At 44.4% G+C, this 13,911-nt stretch overlaps 1 protein-coding gene and 1 non-coding gene across 2 annotated transcripts in view; one reads left to right on the forward strand and one right to left on the reverse strand.

Annotated features, from left to right (window-relative positions):
* The window catches only part of LOC104986731 (putative short-chain dehydrogenase/reductase family 42E member 2), a 19,988-nt gene extending 19,168 nt beyond the window's left edge, over positions 1 to 820 (forward strand). The window contains exon 13 of the mRNA XM_010837417.1: positions 1 to 820. This exon is cut by the window's left edge and continues 4 nt beyond it. Coding sequence (XP_010835719.1) covers positions 1 to 225 — 225 coding nt within the window. The 3' untranslated portion in view covers positions 226 to 820.
* Positions 821 to 5,897: 5,077 nt separating this feature from the next.
* On the reverse strand, positions 5,898 to 5,979 carry TRNAL-UAG. Its single transcript has one exon. It is a non-coding gene; the product is annotated as a tRNA-Leu (tRNA).
* Positions 5,980 to 13,911: the final 7,932 nt, after the last annotated feature.

A 13,911-nucleotide genomic window follows, 5' to 3' on the forward strand; every position in this document is an offset into this window, starting at 1 on the left:
GTGACACACACCTTCCAGATCGCCAAGGCCCGCGCCCAGCTTGGCTACGTGCCGGACAAGTTCAGCTTCGCGGATGCAGTGGAGCGATATGTGCAGTCAACAGCCGGGCGGACCCGCGGCTCCAACGCGCGGACGCTCCTGCGGCTGCTGCTCGGGCTGTTGCTGTTCCTTGGCCTGCTCGTCCTGGCCCTGCGCTTCCTAGGCCTGCAGCCGTCCATCATCTGACCGTCGTCGCCGGCCCATCCCTGCTCCCGCCTGGCCTTCAGGACTCGGACCAGACCCTGCTCCGCCCTGGGGACTTGGGCGCACCCTGGAGTCCTGGACTTGTCCCTGCCACGCCCTCTGGGCTTGGATCTGCCCGGGGCCCAAATGGCAACCCACTCCAGTATTCTTGCCTGGAGAATTCTATGGACAGAGGAGCCCGGTGGGCCACAGTCCATGGAGTCTCAAGAGTTGGACACGACTTAGCTACTAAATATCATCCTCTGGGGCCCAGCGTTCTGACCCCGCCCATTCCCCGCCCCCTGTGTTTAGACACGCCCCTGCCCCGCCTCTTGGGTCATGACCACGCCCCTGCTCCTCCCTTCTGGTCTTGAGATCCCCCTGGCCTGGAGAGGATACCACGGGAAGGTCCTAGCCTCGCAGCCTGCTCCGCCTTCCAGACCTTCTCCCCGTCCCTACCCAGGTCTGCCCCGCCCCAGGGTTCTCTCCTGCTCTAGTTCCGCCCTCTTCTTGGCTCTACCAGTAAGCTTGAGCCCGCCTCCTGGTTTCTCCCCAGGGAATTAGCCTTGCTCAGCCCTTTGGGTAGGGGCTTCCCAGGTGGCGCTAGTGGTAAAGAACCCGCCTGCCAATGCAGGAGACATCAGAGAGTGGGTCTGATTCCCGGGTCGAGAAGATCCCCTGGAGAAGGAAATGGCAACCCACACCAGCATTCTTGCCTGAAGAATTCCATGGACAGAGGAGCCTGGCGGACTACAGTCCATAGCGTCGCAAAAAGTCCGACACGACTGAGCAAGCAGGCACGCCCTATCCCTCTGGGTCGGATCCTTCCCCTCTTCTGCTTGAGATTCGGTCCTAGCCCCGCCCCCTTCCGTCTGGCTCCACCCACTCCAGTCACATGTCATAGGCGAGTTCTTAGGGCCTGAGCGACTGAACTGAACTGAACTGCAGCCACTTGTGTAAACTGGGCTTACGTTTGCAAGTTTTCACTGTCTGTGGCTACCTCTCTAGGGACACAGAGCCTCCTTGCTGCCCTAACTTCCCTGGGCTTGTCCTCAGATTGGGATCTTGGATTAGACCCATTCTAGGAGAACTGTGTTTGATCCTCTGCTACGCTTACGTTTTGGGTTCTCTCTCTCATCAGATCTCCTGTGTGTTGATAGCCAGGGTTGGAAGGAAACCTGAGACTCGGGCTTCTGCCTAGCCCTACTTGGCCTTTTTGGGTTTCCAGAGTATAAGTCTGGGGAAGATTCAGCTTAGTAAGCACAGATTTCGGTACCAGAGGGACATCAAAAAAGAAAAAAATATATTTTTTAGGGTGATAAAAAGATAAAAACGTCCAGTTAAAAGTAAATCCTGGGGGTGTAATATACAGCATGGTTACTATAGCTAATAATGCTATATTGTGTATATGAATGTTGCTGAGAGTAGATCTTAAGTTTTTATCACAAGAAAAATTGTAACTGTGGTGATGGAAGTTAACTAAACATTGTGACCATTTCACAATACATACATATAGCAAATAATTATATTGTATACCAGAAACTAATATAATGTTACATATCAATTAAATCTCAAAAAAAAAAAAAACACCACACCCTTTTTAAAGAACTGAATCTGTTGTATGGCAGAAACCAAGGCAATATTGTAAAGCAATTATTCTCCAATTAAAAATAAATTAAAAAAATTTAAAAACGAATCGAATCTCTGGGGAAAATAGCAGTAAATTATAATGGGCATTTTTAGAAATTAATTGGTCATACTTTTTTTATTTAGTATTGCTTCTATTTGTTCCTGAGGGGGCCAGTAGTGATCACCATAGTCTTTAATGTTTAAACCACAATATTTCTTAATCCAGCCCTGCTCTCCACAGACGCAGTGCCTCCCTATTATCTTGGTTTCAATTGTGGATACCAAAATATTAGTGTGTAAATACACCTGTGTATATATCATAATATACACCTGTGTATATATCATAATATACACAGGTGGAACTGGCTGATAAAACTATGGATCCTAGCAGAGAAGGAAACCATCACAAACCTAAAGAAACCTGTTATGGGGAGGAGTAAATATGTTAGTTAGGGCCAACATGGCCCCAGTATGAGTATTAGTGGGGTGTTCTCTGCTGAACAATTAAGAAAATTTGTGAAGCAGTTCAAAAATGTGTGCTCCTATTTACTATGTTGAATTGCATGTGTGCATATAATTTTTTAAAACAATAATTCTTTATGTTTTGTTTACGATTCATCCTTTATACTTAATGCTTGACAGTTTGAAAGAGCTTTCATCTATATGCTCTAATACTTAATTCTCAGGACCACTCTTACACAGGGCTTATTATTATTCTCACTTTTAAATGAAGAAAGTGGGGTTGTCTAACTTGAAAGAGTGGAGGAAGGTGGGGGTTACTGCTCTGCAGGTGGATGAGATGCCCCAGGCCCACTGGCCTAAACATGACCCATAGGTTATTTCTGCTTTTCTGCTCCTTGACCAAGGCTTGGGTTGAGCTCTGAGACATATCTCAGTCTCAGATCCACAAACCTTGGACCAGTTGGGACTGGCAGCCCTTGGGATTTCTTTCTTCTCAGTAACATGCTTGCATTTAAATTCACCTTCCTCTCTGACTTTCTCTGAGAAATCTGTTCTTAGCAGAAGGAAAATAGGCTTTTACTGTTGACATAATGTAAATCTTTTCTCTACTGACAAACCTTAGCTTGTGAAACTCAAAAGCAAAATCAATTTCTTTGTTTTCTGAGTTTCTCTAAATCATCTCTTTCCCTGGTAGTAAAATGTCTAAACCCTCGGATGGTGGCAGTATAGGTCACTATATCAGAAAGCTTCCTTCCTCTCAAGTGTCTTTAACCAATGGGAAAGGAGGTGGCACCTCCACCCAGGAGAGAAACCAAGCCCCCATGAGGGTTTTAGAGGCTTCCCAGATAACCCACCCTTCATGAGTTTCTTTTTTTTTTTTTTAATACTTTTCATATTTTATTTCATTTTAAATTTTTATTGGGGAATAGTTGTTTTACAATGTTGTGTTAGTTTCAGGTGTACAGCAAAGTGAATTAGTTATCCATATACATATATCCACCTTTTTAAGATTCTTTTCCTGTATAAGTTGTTAGAGTATTGAGTTTCCTGTGCTATACTGTAGGTCCTTATTATTTATTTTATATGTAGTATGTCAATCTCAGTCTCCCAATTTATCTCTCCCCTCTTCCCCTCTAATAACCATAAGTTTGTTTTCTACATCTGTGACTCTATTCCTTTTATTTTTTAAGCATTTGTTGTCGTTATTTAGTGGCTAAATTGTGACCAGCTCTTTTTGAGACCCCGTAGACTGTAGGCCTCCAGGCTCCTCTGTCCATGGAATTTCCCAGGGAAGCATACTGGAGTAAGTTGCCATTTCCATCTCCGGGGGATCTTCCCGACCCAGGGATTGAACCCACGTCTCCTACATTGCAGGTAGGTTCTTTACCCGTGAGCCACCTGGGAAATTTCATTATTTTATCAATTGAGGGACGGAGGAGCCTGGTGGGCTGCCGTCTATGGGGTCGCACAGAGTCGGACACGACTGAAGCGACTTAGCAGCAGCAACAGCAGCAGCAGAAGCAATAATACCTCGGTATCTAGACTACATCTTGTACCCAGATCTTGTTTCCTTATACCATTCTCCAAAAAAGGGCCCATGACGCCTAAGATAAACGGCAAACTCTGGAACAGGAAACATGTGAGATGAACCTGGAGCATCGTTTGGTGCCACAAAGTGAGAAGTGTTTAAAAACAACCACCACGCAATGATGGAGGTATTTCAAGGGACACCTGAGCCAGCTGTAAGAGCTCCCAGTGGCTAAAGATACAACACTTTGAACAAATTATTACTGGATTATGTCCCAAAATGAATATCCAGGAGTCCATAATGGTATAAATAAATTTAGTAAATGAGGGAAGAGACCAATTTCTTTGTATAGTATTTCAATTAACTGATGTAAACATTTCACCCTTAATATCACAACTCCACATTACTATATATAAAATAGGTAACTAATAAGAACCTACTGCAATAGCACAGGGAACTCTACTCAGTACTCTGCAATGACCTACGTGGGAATAGAATCTGAAAAAGAGTGGATATATGTGTACGTATAATTGATTCACCTTGCCCTATAGCAAACAGTGACACAACGTTGTAAATCAACTAGACTCCAATAAAAAAAAATTTTTTTTAAGTGTATACAGTGACTTCATTCCAAAGCATACAGTACTGGGGGGGGGTGACTTTCCAGTGGAGAAACCCGCAAATAAGACCTCAGCCAGGTGATCAAGGTTAACATCAACAGGAACAAGTCATGTGGATAATGTGTACTTTTTTTTTTAGCCATACTTGGGGGATATTAGTTCCCCACCAAGGATAGAGCCTGCCACCCCCTGCACTGGAAGGGCAGAGTCCTAACCACTGGACCTCCAGAGAAGTCCTGATAGACTGTACTCTTGATGTGGAAGAGAATGGCCCTTTACCTCTGCGGTCTTCCTTTCAAAATCCCTTAAGATTCTAAGTCCCCAAATACTAATTATGAAAAGAAATCAAAGTAATTGAGAAACTTTCTACAAAATGTCTTACTCAGAACTCGGGGGTCATCAAAAACAAGGAAAGTTTAAGAAGCTGTCACAGCCAACAGAAGTCAAAGGAGATATAATGACTAAATGTAATCTCTGAGGGATCAGCTTCCTCATGCTGCTTAATAATCAGGTATAATAGAAGAAAGTTCAGTGGCTGTGAACTTCGTGCGTGTCAAGACCTGCCCTGTTCCTCTTTAGCCTCAGGTTGATCTTCCTATTTTCGTGTCCGACTCTTTGCAACCCCATGAACTGTAGCCCAGCCAGGCTCCTCTGTCCATGGAGTGTCCCAGGCACGAATACTGGAGCAGGTTGCCATTTCCTTCTCCATGGGATCTTCCCGACCCAGGGATTGAACCCGTGTCTCTTTCATCTCCGGCATTGGCAGGCAGATTCTTTACCACTGAGCCACCTAGAAAGCCCAATCCAGGACTAAATATTAATAGTAGGCCCTTCATAAATTGTTGTTGAATGAGTAAATAAACAAGCACAAAAACTAGGCAGGAGGTGGATCAGTGAAGCTGGGACCTCTAGGCTGATAAGCCCGGCTGGGGCGGGCTCTCGAGCCCCCAGACCCTCCGTAAGGTCCCCTGACACAGTTTCTACCAACAGGGATTTATGGAGTCAGCCTGAGCTCTCTGCAGACCAGAGAGGCCAGAAAGGGACCCTTCCTAAGTGAAGTCTTGATTAAAATCCCCCCCACCTAATCTCTGTCGCTGAAAGGTAAAGATGCCCACTCCCTGGGCCTCAGGCTTTGAAGCCTTAAACCAAAGGTGCAGTCTGATGAGAGCTTCTTAAAGTATCTCAGATGCTTTATTATGAAAATAGGGAGACATTTTCGTACTTTTAGGTAGCAGGATTCGTGGGTTTGTGTATTAGGCTAACGGAGTGAGGTGCCCCGAGCTGCAGTTTCCTCCTTTCCCCCTCCCTTCCTCATTCCATTTTTAAAAAAGAAAAAAGAGCGTCAGAAGGTTAAAAAACAAACACACACCAAAAAAATGCTAAGAGTAACTGGGAGAGGATGATTCAGAAATTGAAAAAGTGAAACCCACAAGGTGTGGCAGCGGTGGGATTCGAACCCACGCCATCGAAATGACTGGAGCCTAAATCCAGCGCCTTAGACCACTCGGCCACGCTACCTCCCGCTCACGGCGTCTTCCACACGTACTATATTAGTCTCATGACGCGGCGCCTCGCTCTCTACAAACCCTGCCTCCATTGTTCTACGTTTGCCAGATATCAGCCTGGCGTCTCTGGCGCCAGTTTCCACGTACTCACCTCGTGGCTTCCTTCTGGGCTTCGGAATCGGAGTGCTCTCGTTATCCGCAGTAGTAAATACAGTTGAGACGCAGCATGAAAAAGGAAAAAAAGGAGTTCCAAAATGTTAATAGTCAATCGTCATCTGTTTGCGTTTGGGTTTCCGTGAGGCGGCATATTGCCTACGACCACGTGGGGGCAGTGTTGCACTGGCGCTTGCTCAGGGCCGAGCTGCAGATCCGCGCGGCACCCAGTTTTCGGGGAACTAAGGGTCCCCATCCTGCGGACTCTCTAGTCCTTCTGCAGGCTTGGGCGGCCCCATGGCCTGGCACTTGCCACTGTGATTCCAGGAAGGAATATCACTGAACGCTTTTACAGATCATTGACTTGTGTAGGCTCCCTCGGTCATCACGAGTATCCACTTTGTTTTACAGAACGGGGAACTGAGGCTCAGAGAGGCTAAAAAATTTGTGTTAGCTGCCCCAGGTAGAGCCAGCATTCCTGACGCTTCCAAGATCCAGTGTTCTCCACGTAGAAGACTATTTTCAGTGAGATATTAAAAACACTGTAGCCTTTTCTGCCTCTACTGCCGCCATGGAGCCGGTGAAAAAGCCTGTGGGGAAGCGCGTCAACAAAAAAAGTAGCAGATCCTGTCCTAAATTTACCTTGAACTGTACCAACCCTGGAGAAGATGGAATCAAGGATGCTGCCAATTTTGAGTAGTTTTTTTTCAGGAAAGAATCTAAGTGAATGGGAAAGCTGGGAATCCTGGTGGAGGGGTTGTAACAATAGAAGAAGCAAAGCAAAATTATTGTAATTCTGCCTTTTTCCAAAAGGTATTTGAAATATCTCACCAAAAATATTTGAAGAATAATCTACGTGCTTGGTTATGTCTAGTTGCTAAAAGCGAAGTTACAAATTGCTACTTACAGATTAATCAAAAATGAAGAGGAGAAAGATGAGGACCAAAACTCAATTATCTGAAATATTTTGTGTAAGATCTTGAATACATATTGGGAACCAAAATGGTGGTTTTCCTTATAAAAATAAAATGCAGTAAATTCAGAGCAAATACATCACACATCAACTTCCAGTTCCTGCCACCCAGAATTCATTTTGTTCAACTCTTCTGAAAGATCACCCAGTGTGGCCACAAGGAGGAAGCAGAGATCTCTTTGGGTAAAGTGAGTGACCGTGTTAGCTGCTCAGTTGTGTCCCACTCTTTGGGACCCCATAGACTGTAGCCCACCAGGCTCCTCTGTCCATGCGTGGAATTCTCCAGGCAAGAATATTAAGAGTGGGTAGCCATTCCTTTCTCCAGGGGATCATCCTGACCTAGGGACCCAACCTAGGTCTACCTGCCTTGCAGGCAGAGTCTTTACCATCTGAGCCACCAGAGAAGCCCCTCTTTGAGTAATCCCCCAACAAATGACTCAAAGTCTTCTCCAGTAGTTGGACCATTTGCTAGCAGGAACTGTAGCAGTGAAGAACAAACCTGACTCCATATTGAATCTATTCCTTTAGCTCTAACCTTTGTGTTCTGTCTCTTGTACTCAGTCACAATGGCTCTGCATCTTTGTAAAAGGTTGCTGCCTACAACCCAAAATATACAGGATATCCCCTTCTCAAGGCTCTGATCTTTAAAGGTATAACATGCTTCCATTCATAAGGCAAGAGAAAGTTGCAGAACAGAGAATAACATTTGTCCTGTTGGAGGTTTATGGGAACTTTTTGACTTGACCCACATGAACAATTGTAAGAACAAAGGATTCTGGTGCCAAGAAATTTGCAACAACCAGCCATCCCCCGCCTCCTCTTTTAGGATAAAAGAAACCTGAATTCTAACTCAAGTAAGGTGGTTCTTTGGAACACTCGTCCACCGTCTTCTCTGCTGCTACTGCTAAGTCACTTCAGTTGTGGCCGACTCTGTGCGACCCCATAGACGGCAGCCCACCAGGCTCCCCCGTCCCTGGGATTCTCCAGGCAAGAACACTGGAGTGGGTTGCCATTTCCTTCTCCAATGCATGAAAGTGAAAAGTGAAAGTGAAGTCCCTCAGTCGTGTCCAACCCTCAGCGACCCCATGGACTGCAGCCTACCAGGCTCCTCCATCCATGGGATTTTCCAGGCAAGAGTACTGGAGTGGGGTGCCATTGCCTTCTTCAGTCTTCTCTGCCTGCGGGCTTTCCAAATAAAGTTGCTGTTCCTTGGCCCAGAACCTCCTCTCTCGATTTATTGGCCTGTTGTGTGTGTGAGCAGTATGAACTTGGACTCCATGACACACCCCTAGCCCTTCCCACTCTCTCTCTCTCTCTCTCATAATTCAAGTGAGCATTTATCCAGCACCTCCTAGACCAGATAAGGCAAAAATCAGGTCTTCTGGAAGAAAAGCTGTTTCCAGAGCTGCCTCAGAACCCTCATGCCAGTTGCTTCAACAGAACAAAAATCCAGTGGGAGCAAGGCCATGACTTATCTGCTCCAGTGAGCAGGCCTGACTCCCTGCAGGCCTCCGCAGAAGTGCTGACTCAGCTTCCCTGGTGAGTTCTGCCTTAAGGGTGAGTCTGGGAGGACAGTTCCTACGCAAAACCCAGGCCCAGGCAGGCAAGGGTGGGGAGGCCTTGGAAACCAGGGCAACTGGACTCTGTTTATCTTTTGCTTTTTTTTTTTTTAAGTGACAGTTAAAAATAACTTTTGCTAAAGTAATAAATACGTGTTTCTTATAGAAACTCCAGGCTAAAAAAGAAAAGCGCAAATAAAAGAATAAAATCATCTTTAATTTCTCCACATAGTTAAACTCTGCCAACACTTCAGTAAAAAAAGGTGCTTTTTTGTCTTTTTAAATGTGAAATATAATGTAATGCATGCTCATTGTAAATTTTTTTCAAATGTCAAATCTGTATAAAGTTAAAGGGAAGTTCTCTTCCTCACCACGTCCCTCCTTCGAAACCAAATCCCACAACTCATTGTAATGGGTAACAGTTTAGCTGTATCCTGCTAGATCTTTTCCTACGCAGTGAAAAAAGTAAAAGTGTTAGTCATGTCCATCTTCTGTGACTCCATGGACTATATAGCCCACCAGGATTCTCTGCGGAGAAGGCACTGGCAACCCACTCCAGGACTCTAGCCTGGAAAATCCCATGGACAGAGGAGCCTGGTGGGCTGCAGTCCATGGGGTCACTAAGAGTAGGGCACGACTGAGCGACTTCACTTTCACTTTTCACTCTCATGCATTGGAGAATGAAATGGCAACCCACTCCAGTGTTCTTGCCTGGAGAGTCCCAGGGATGGAGGAGCCTGGTGGGTGGCCGTCTGTGGGGTCACACAGAGTCAGACACGACTGACATGACTTAGCAGTAGCAGCAGGATTCTCTGTCCGTGGAATTCTCCAGGCAAGAACACTGGAGTGAGTAACCATTCACTTCTCCAGGGGACCAACCCAGGGATTGAACCTGGGTCTCCTGCATTGCATGCAGACTCTTTACAGCCTGAACCACGAGGAAAGCCTGTAACAGTACCGGGGCAAACGTATCTAAAGGTCCACACATGCCCCACCTAGTCCTGGAGTTTGCCTTGTGCAAGAGAAAGAAAGACACTGTCCAAAAGATAGAAGAGTAGTCATTTCATAGCTTCTGCTAGTCTTTCTGTAGCTACAGGTAGGTCATTGAATGGCCCTGTGATGGCTTTGCACACAGTAGGCCCTACACCTCCTGAGCCAGGGAGGACTTCCAAGGATTTTTTTTTTAAGTTTCTGCTTAAAAGCATCCCATTGTGGTTCCGGGGGGTGGGGTGAGGGGGATGTAGGGGATGAATAGATGAAGGGTTTTTAAGACAGTGAAGCTGCTCTGTATGATACTAAACATAACACTTGATGAATGTCACTGTAAATTAGACCAAACTCATAGAATGTACGGGACTTCCCAAGTGGCACAGTGATAAAGAATCCACCTGCCAATGCAGGAGATGCAAGAGATGTGATTCCATCCATGCGTTGGGAAGATCCCCTGGAGTAGGAAATGGCAACCCACCCCACTATTCTTGCCTGGAAAATCCCATGGACAGAGGAGCCTGATGGGCCAGCCCCAGCAGGCTACAGTCCGTGGGCTTGCAACTTGCAAAGAGTCAGACATGACTGAGCATTCGTGCACATGGAAGGTATACAGCCAAGAGTGGATTCTAATATAAACTGTGGACTCCACCTGACTGTGATGTGTCAGTGTAGGTTCATTGATTGTAACACATGGTGGGGGATGTTGATAATGGGGGAGGCTATTCTTGTCTTGTGTGGGGGCAGGACGGATACAGGAAATCTCCTGTACCTTCCATTCAGTTCCACTGTGAACCTAAAACTGCTCTATAACTCCCACGGCCTCCTGTGGACAGGGAATCAGAGCAGCCTGTACTTAGAAGCATTTTGTTTCCATGGCATTTGTGGCTGGAGCGGTTCTCCAACCCTCCCTGAGCCTGTGGGCGGATTACTCACATCCTTTGAAGTGGGGAGCAGCCAGGTACCTAGACTGGGCTAGAGCCCTCTTCCTGGTGAGCTCTCTTCTGAGTCACACCCTGAAGCACCCTGAAGATACCGTGAGCCCTTTTTTGAGGCGAACAGTTTCATCATGATATAATTCACATATCATACAAGACCCCTCTTTAAAGTGTATAGCTCATTGTTAAGTATACTCACATAATTATGCAACCATCCCCACAATCAATTTTAAGATATTTTCATCTAAAAAGGAACACCTGTTAGTAGTCACTCTCCATTCCCCACAAACTCCCTTCCCAGCCCCTCAGGCAACCACTAATCTGCCTTCCATCTCAAAGGATTTCCTTATTCTGGCCATTTCATATAAATGAAATCGTATATCTGTTGCCTTTTGTGTCTGGCTCCTTTCACTTAGCATGTTGTTTTTAAGTTTTATTCATGTTTTAGCATTTATCAGTACTTCACTCCTTTTTATTGCTGAATAATGTGCCCCATTTTAATTATCCATTCATTGGTTGATGGACATTTGGTTGTCTTCACCTTTCTCCTATTATGAATAATGCTGCTGTGAACATTTTTACAGGTGTTTTTGTGCAGACATATATTTTCATTTCTCCTGGATATATACTGGGGAGTGAAATTCCTACGTTATATGGTCACCCCATGCTTAATTTTTTTGAGAAACTGTCAAGCGGTTTTCAATTTTCCTGCTTGCAGTGAATGAGTTTCCCAGTTTCTTCACATCCTTGCCGGCACTTGTTATCTGACTTGATTATAGCCATCCTAGCAGATTAGGTTTTGAGTTGCATTTTTCCAATGACTAATGATGTTGAGGATGTTCTCATGTGCTTATTAGCCATTTGTATATCTTCTTTGTAGAACTGTCTGTTCCAATCTTTAACCCATTTTGAAATTGAGTTATCTTTTTATTATTTGAGTTATGAGTTCTTTATATATTCTAGCTATAAATCCCTCATCAGATATATGATTTATGAATATTTTCTCCCATTCTCTGAATTGTTTTTTTACTTTCTTGATGATATTTTTTGCATCCTGTGGGTTAGTGAGTCCCGTGATTACTCTGCTGGAGGGAAAGAGAGGGGGAAAAAAATCCTGGGGGCAGGGAAAGGGGCTTTTCTAATACAAGTGGGGATTTTGTCCTTCAGTGCTTGGAGAGGAGATGTTTGTCCACATGAGAGAAGAAAGGGCAGGCTTCAGTACATGGAGTAAGGCTTGGAACTAGAGTGCGCCAAGAAACACTGTGAGCGGTTTATTTTTCCTCTTGGATACTATCAAAATGAGGGTACAGTTTCATTTTTATCCTCCTGTGTTTAATTCTGTTATTCCACACTCTTCAGTAAAGTCCGAACAGCTTTATGTGGTGGTTAACTGGGGTGATTAAGGATCAAGTTAAAACCAAGAATGATCTGGTTCTCATCACCTTGCTTCTGGGTCCCGGGCACCTGAAGCTCATGGAAATGATACCTTCAGTGCCGACTCTTTGCGACCCCGTGGACTATAGCCCGCCAGGGTCCTCTGTCCATGGGATTCTCCAAGCAAGAATACTGGAGTGGGTTGCCATTTCCTACTCTAGGGGATCTTCCTACTCCAGGGGATCAAACCCGCATTTCTGCATTGAAAGTTGGATTTTCCACTGCTGGAGCCACCTGGGAAGCCTTCAGAGTGCAACTCAAATGTCATCTCATCAGAGAATCCTTTCTGACTGCATTTGCCTTTATAATCTCTTATTGCCCCTTATAATTCTCTCTCATAGCACACCCTGCAGTTTGTATTGGGAATCATGACTGCTTAATTGCTTTAAGAACAAATACCCACAGATAAATAACAAGGATAGCACAAGAACTATATTCAATATTTTATAATAACTGATAATAGAAAAGTGTGAAAAAGAATATATATATATCATTTTGCTGTACACTTGAAACTAACACAATTGTTACACAAAGTGATTCAGTTACACACACATATATATATTATTTTTCAGATTGTTTCTCTATTTTATATATAGTAGTGTATATCTGTAAATTCCTAATTGATCCCTTTCCTCTTTGGTAACCTTTATGAAAAGGCAAAATGATAGGATACTGAAAGAGGAACTCCCCAGGTAGGTAAGTGCCCAGTATGCTACTGGAGATCAGTGGAGAAATAACTCCAGAAAGAATGAAGGGATGGAGCAAAAGCAAAAACAATACCCAGTTGTGGATGTGACTGGTGATAGAAGCAAGGTCCAGCCCCCCAGGAAACCACTAATCTGCCTTCCATCTCAAAGGATTTCCTTATTTTGGCCATTCCATATAAATGAAATCATATATCTGTTGCCTTTTGTGTCTGGCTTCTTTCACTTAGCATGTTGTTTTTAAGTTTTATCCATGTTTTAGCATTTATCAGTACTTCACTCCTTTTTATTGCTGTAAAGAGCAATATTGCATAGGAACTTAGAATGTCAGGTCCATGAATCAAGGCAAACTGGAAGTGGTCAAACAAGAGATAGCAAGAGTGAACATCGACATTCTAGGAATCAGTGAACTAAAATGGACTGGAATGAGTGAATTTAACTCAGATGACCATTATATCTACTACTGTGGGCAGGAATCCCTCAGAAGAAATGGAGTAGCCATCATGGTCAACAAAAGAATCCGAAATGCAGTACTTGGATGCAATCTCAAAAACGACAGAATGATCTTTGTTCATTTCCAAGGCAAACCATTCAATATCACAGTAATCCAAGCCTATGCCCCAACCAGTAACCCTGAAGTTGAACAGCTCTATGAAGACCTACAAGACCTTTTAGAACTAACACCCAAAAAAGATGTCCTTTTCATTATAGGGGACTGGAATGCAAAAGTAGGAAGTCAAGAAACACCTGGAATAACAGGCAAATTTGGCCTTGGAATACGGAAAGAAGCAGGGCAAAGGCTAATAGAATTTTGCCAAGAGAACTGACTGGTCATAGCAAACACCCACTTCGAACAACACAAGAGAAGACTCTACACATGGACATCACTAGATGGTCAACCCTGAAATCAGATTGATTATATTCTTTGCAGCCAAAGATGGAGAAGCTCTATACAGTCAGCAAAAACAAGACCGGGAGCTGACTGTGGCTCAGATCACGAACTCCTTACTGCCAAATTCAGACTGAAATTGAAGAAAGTAGGGAAAACCACTAGACCATTCAGTGGTTTTAAATCATATCATAAATCAAATCCCTTATGATTATACAGTGGAAGTGAGAAATAGATTTAAGGGACTAGATCTGATAGACAGAGTGCCTGATGAACTATGGACGGAGGTTCGTGACATTGTACAGGAG

Source organism: Bison bison, unplaced genomic scaffold (assembly GCF_000754665.1).
Source record: "Bison bison bison isolate TAMUID 2011002044 unplaced genomic scaffold, Bison_UMD1.0 scf7180017864072, whole genome shotgun sequence".
Classification (NCBI taxonomy): Eukaryota; Metazoa; Chordata; class Mammalia; order Artiodactyla; family Bovidae; genus Bison; species Bison bison.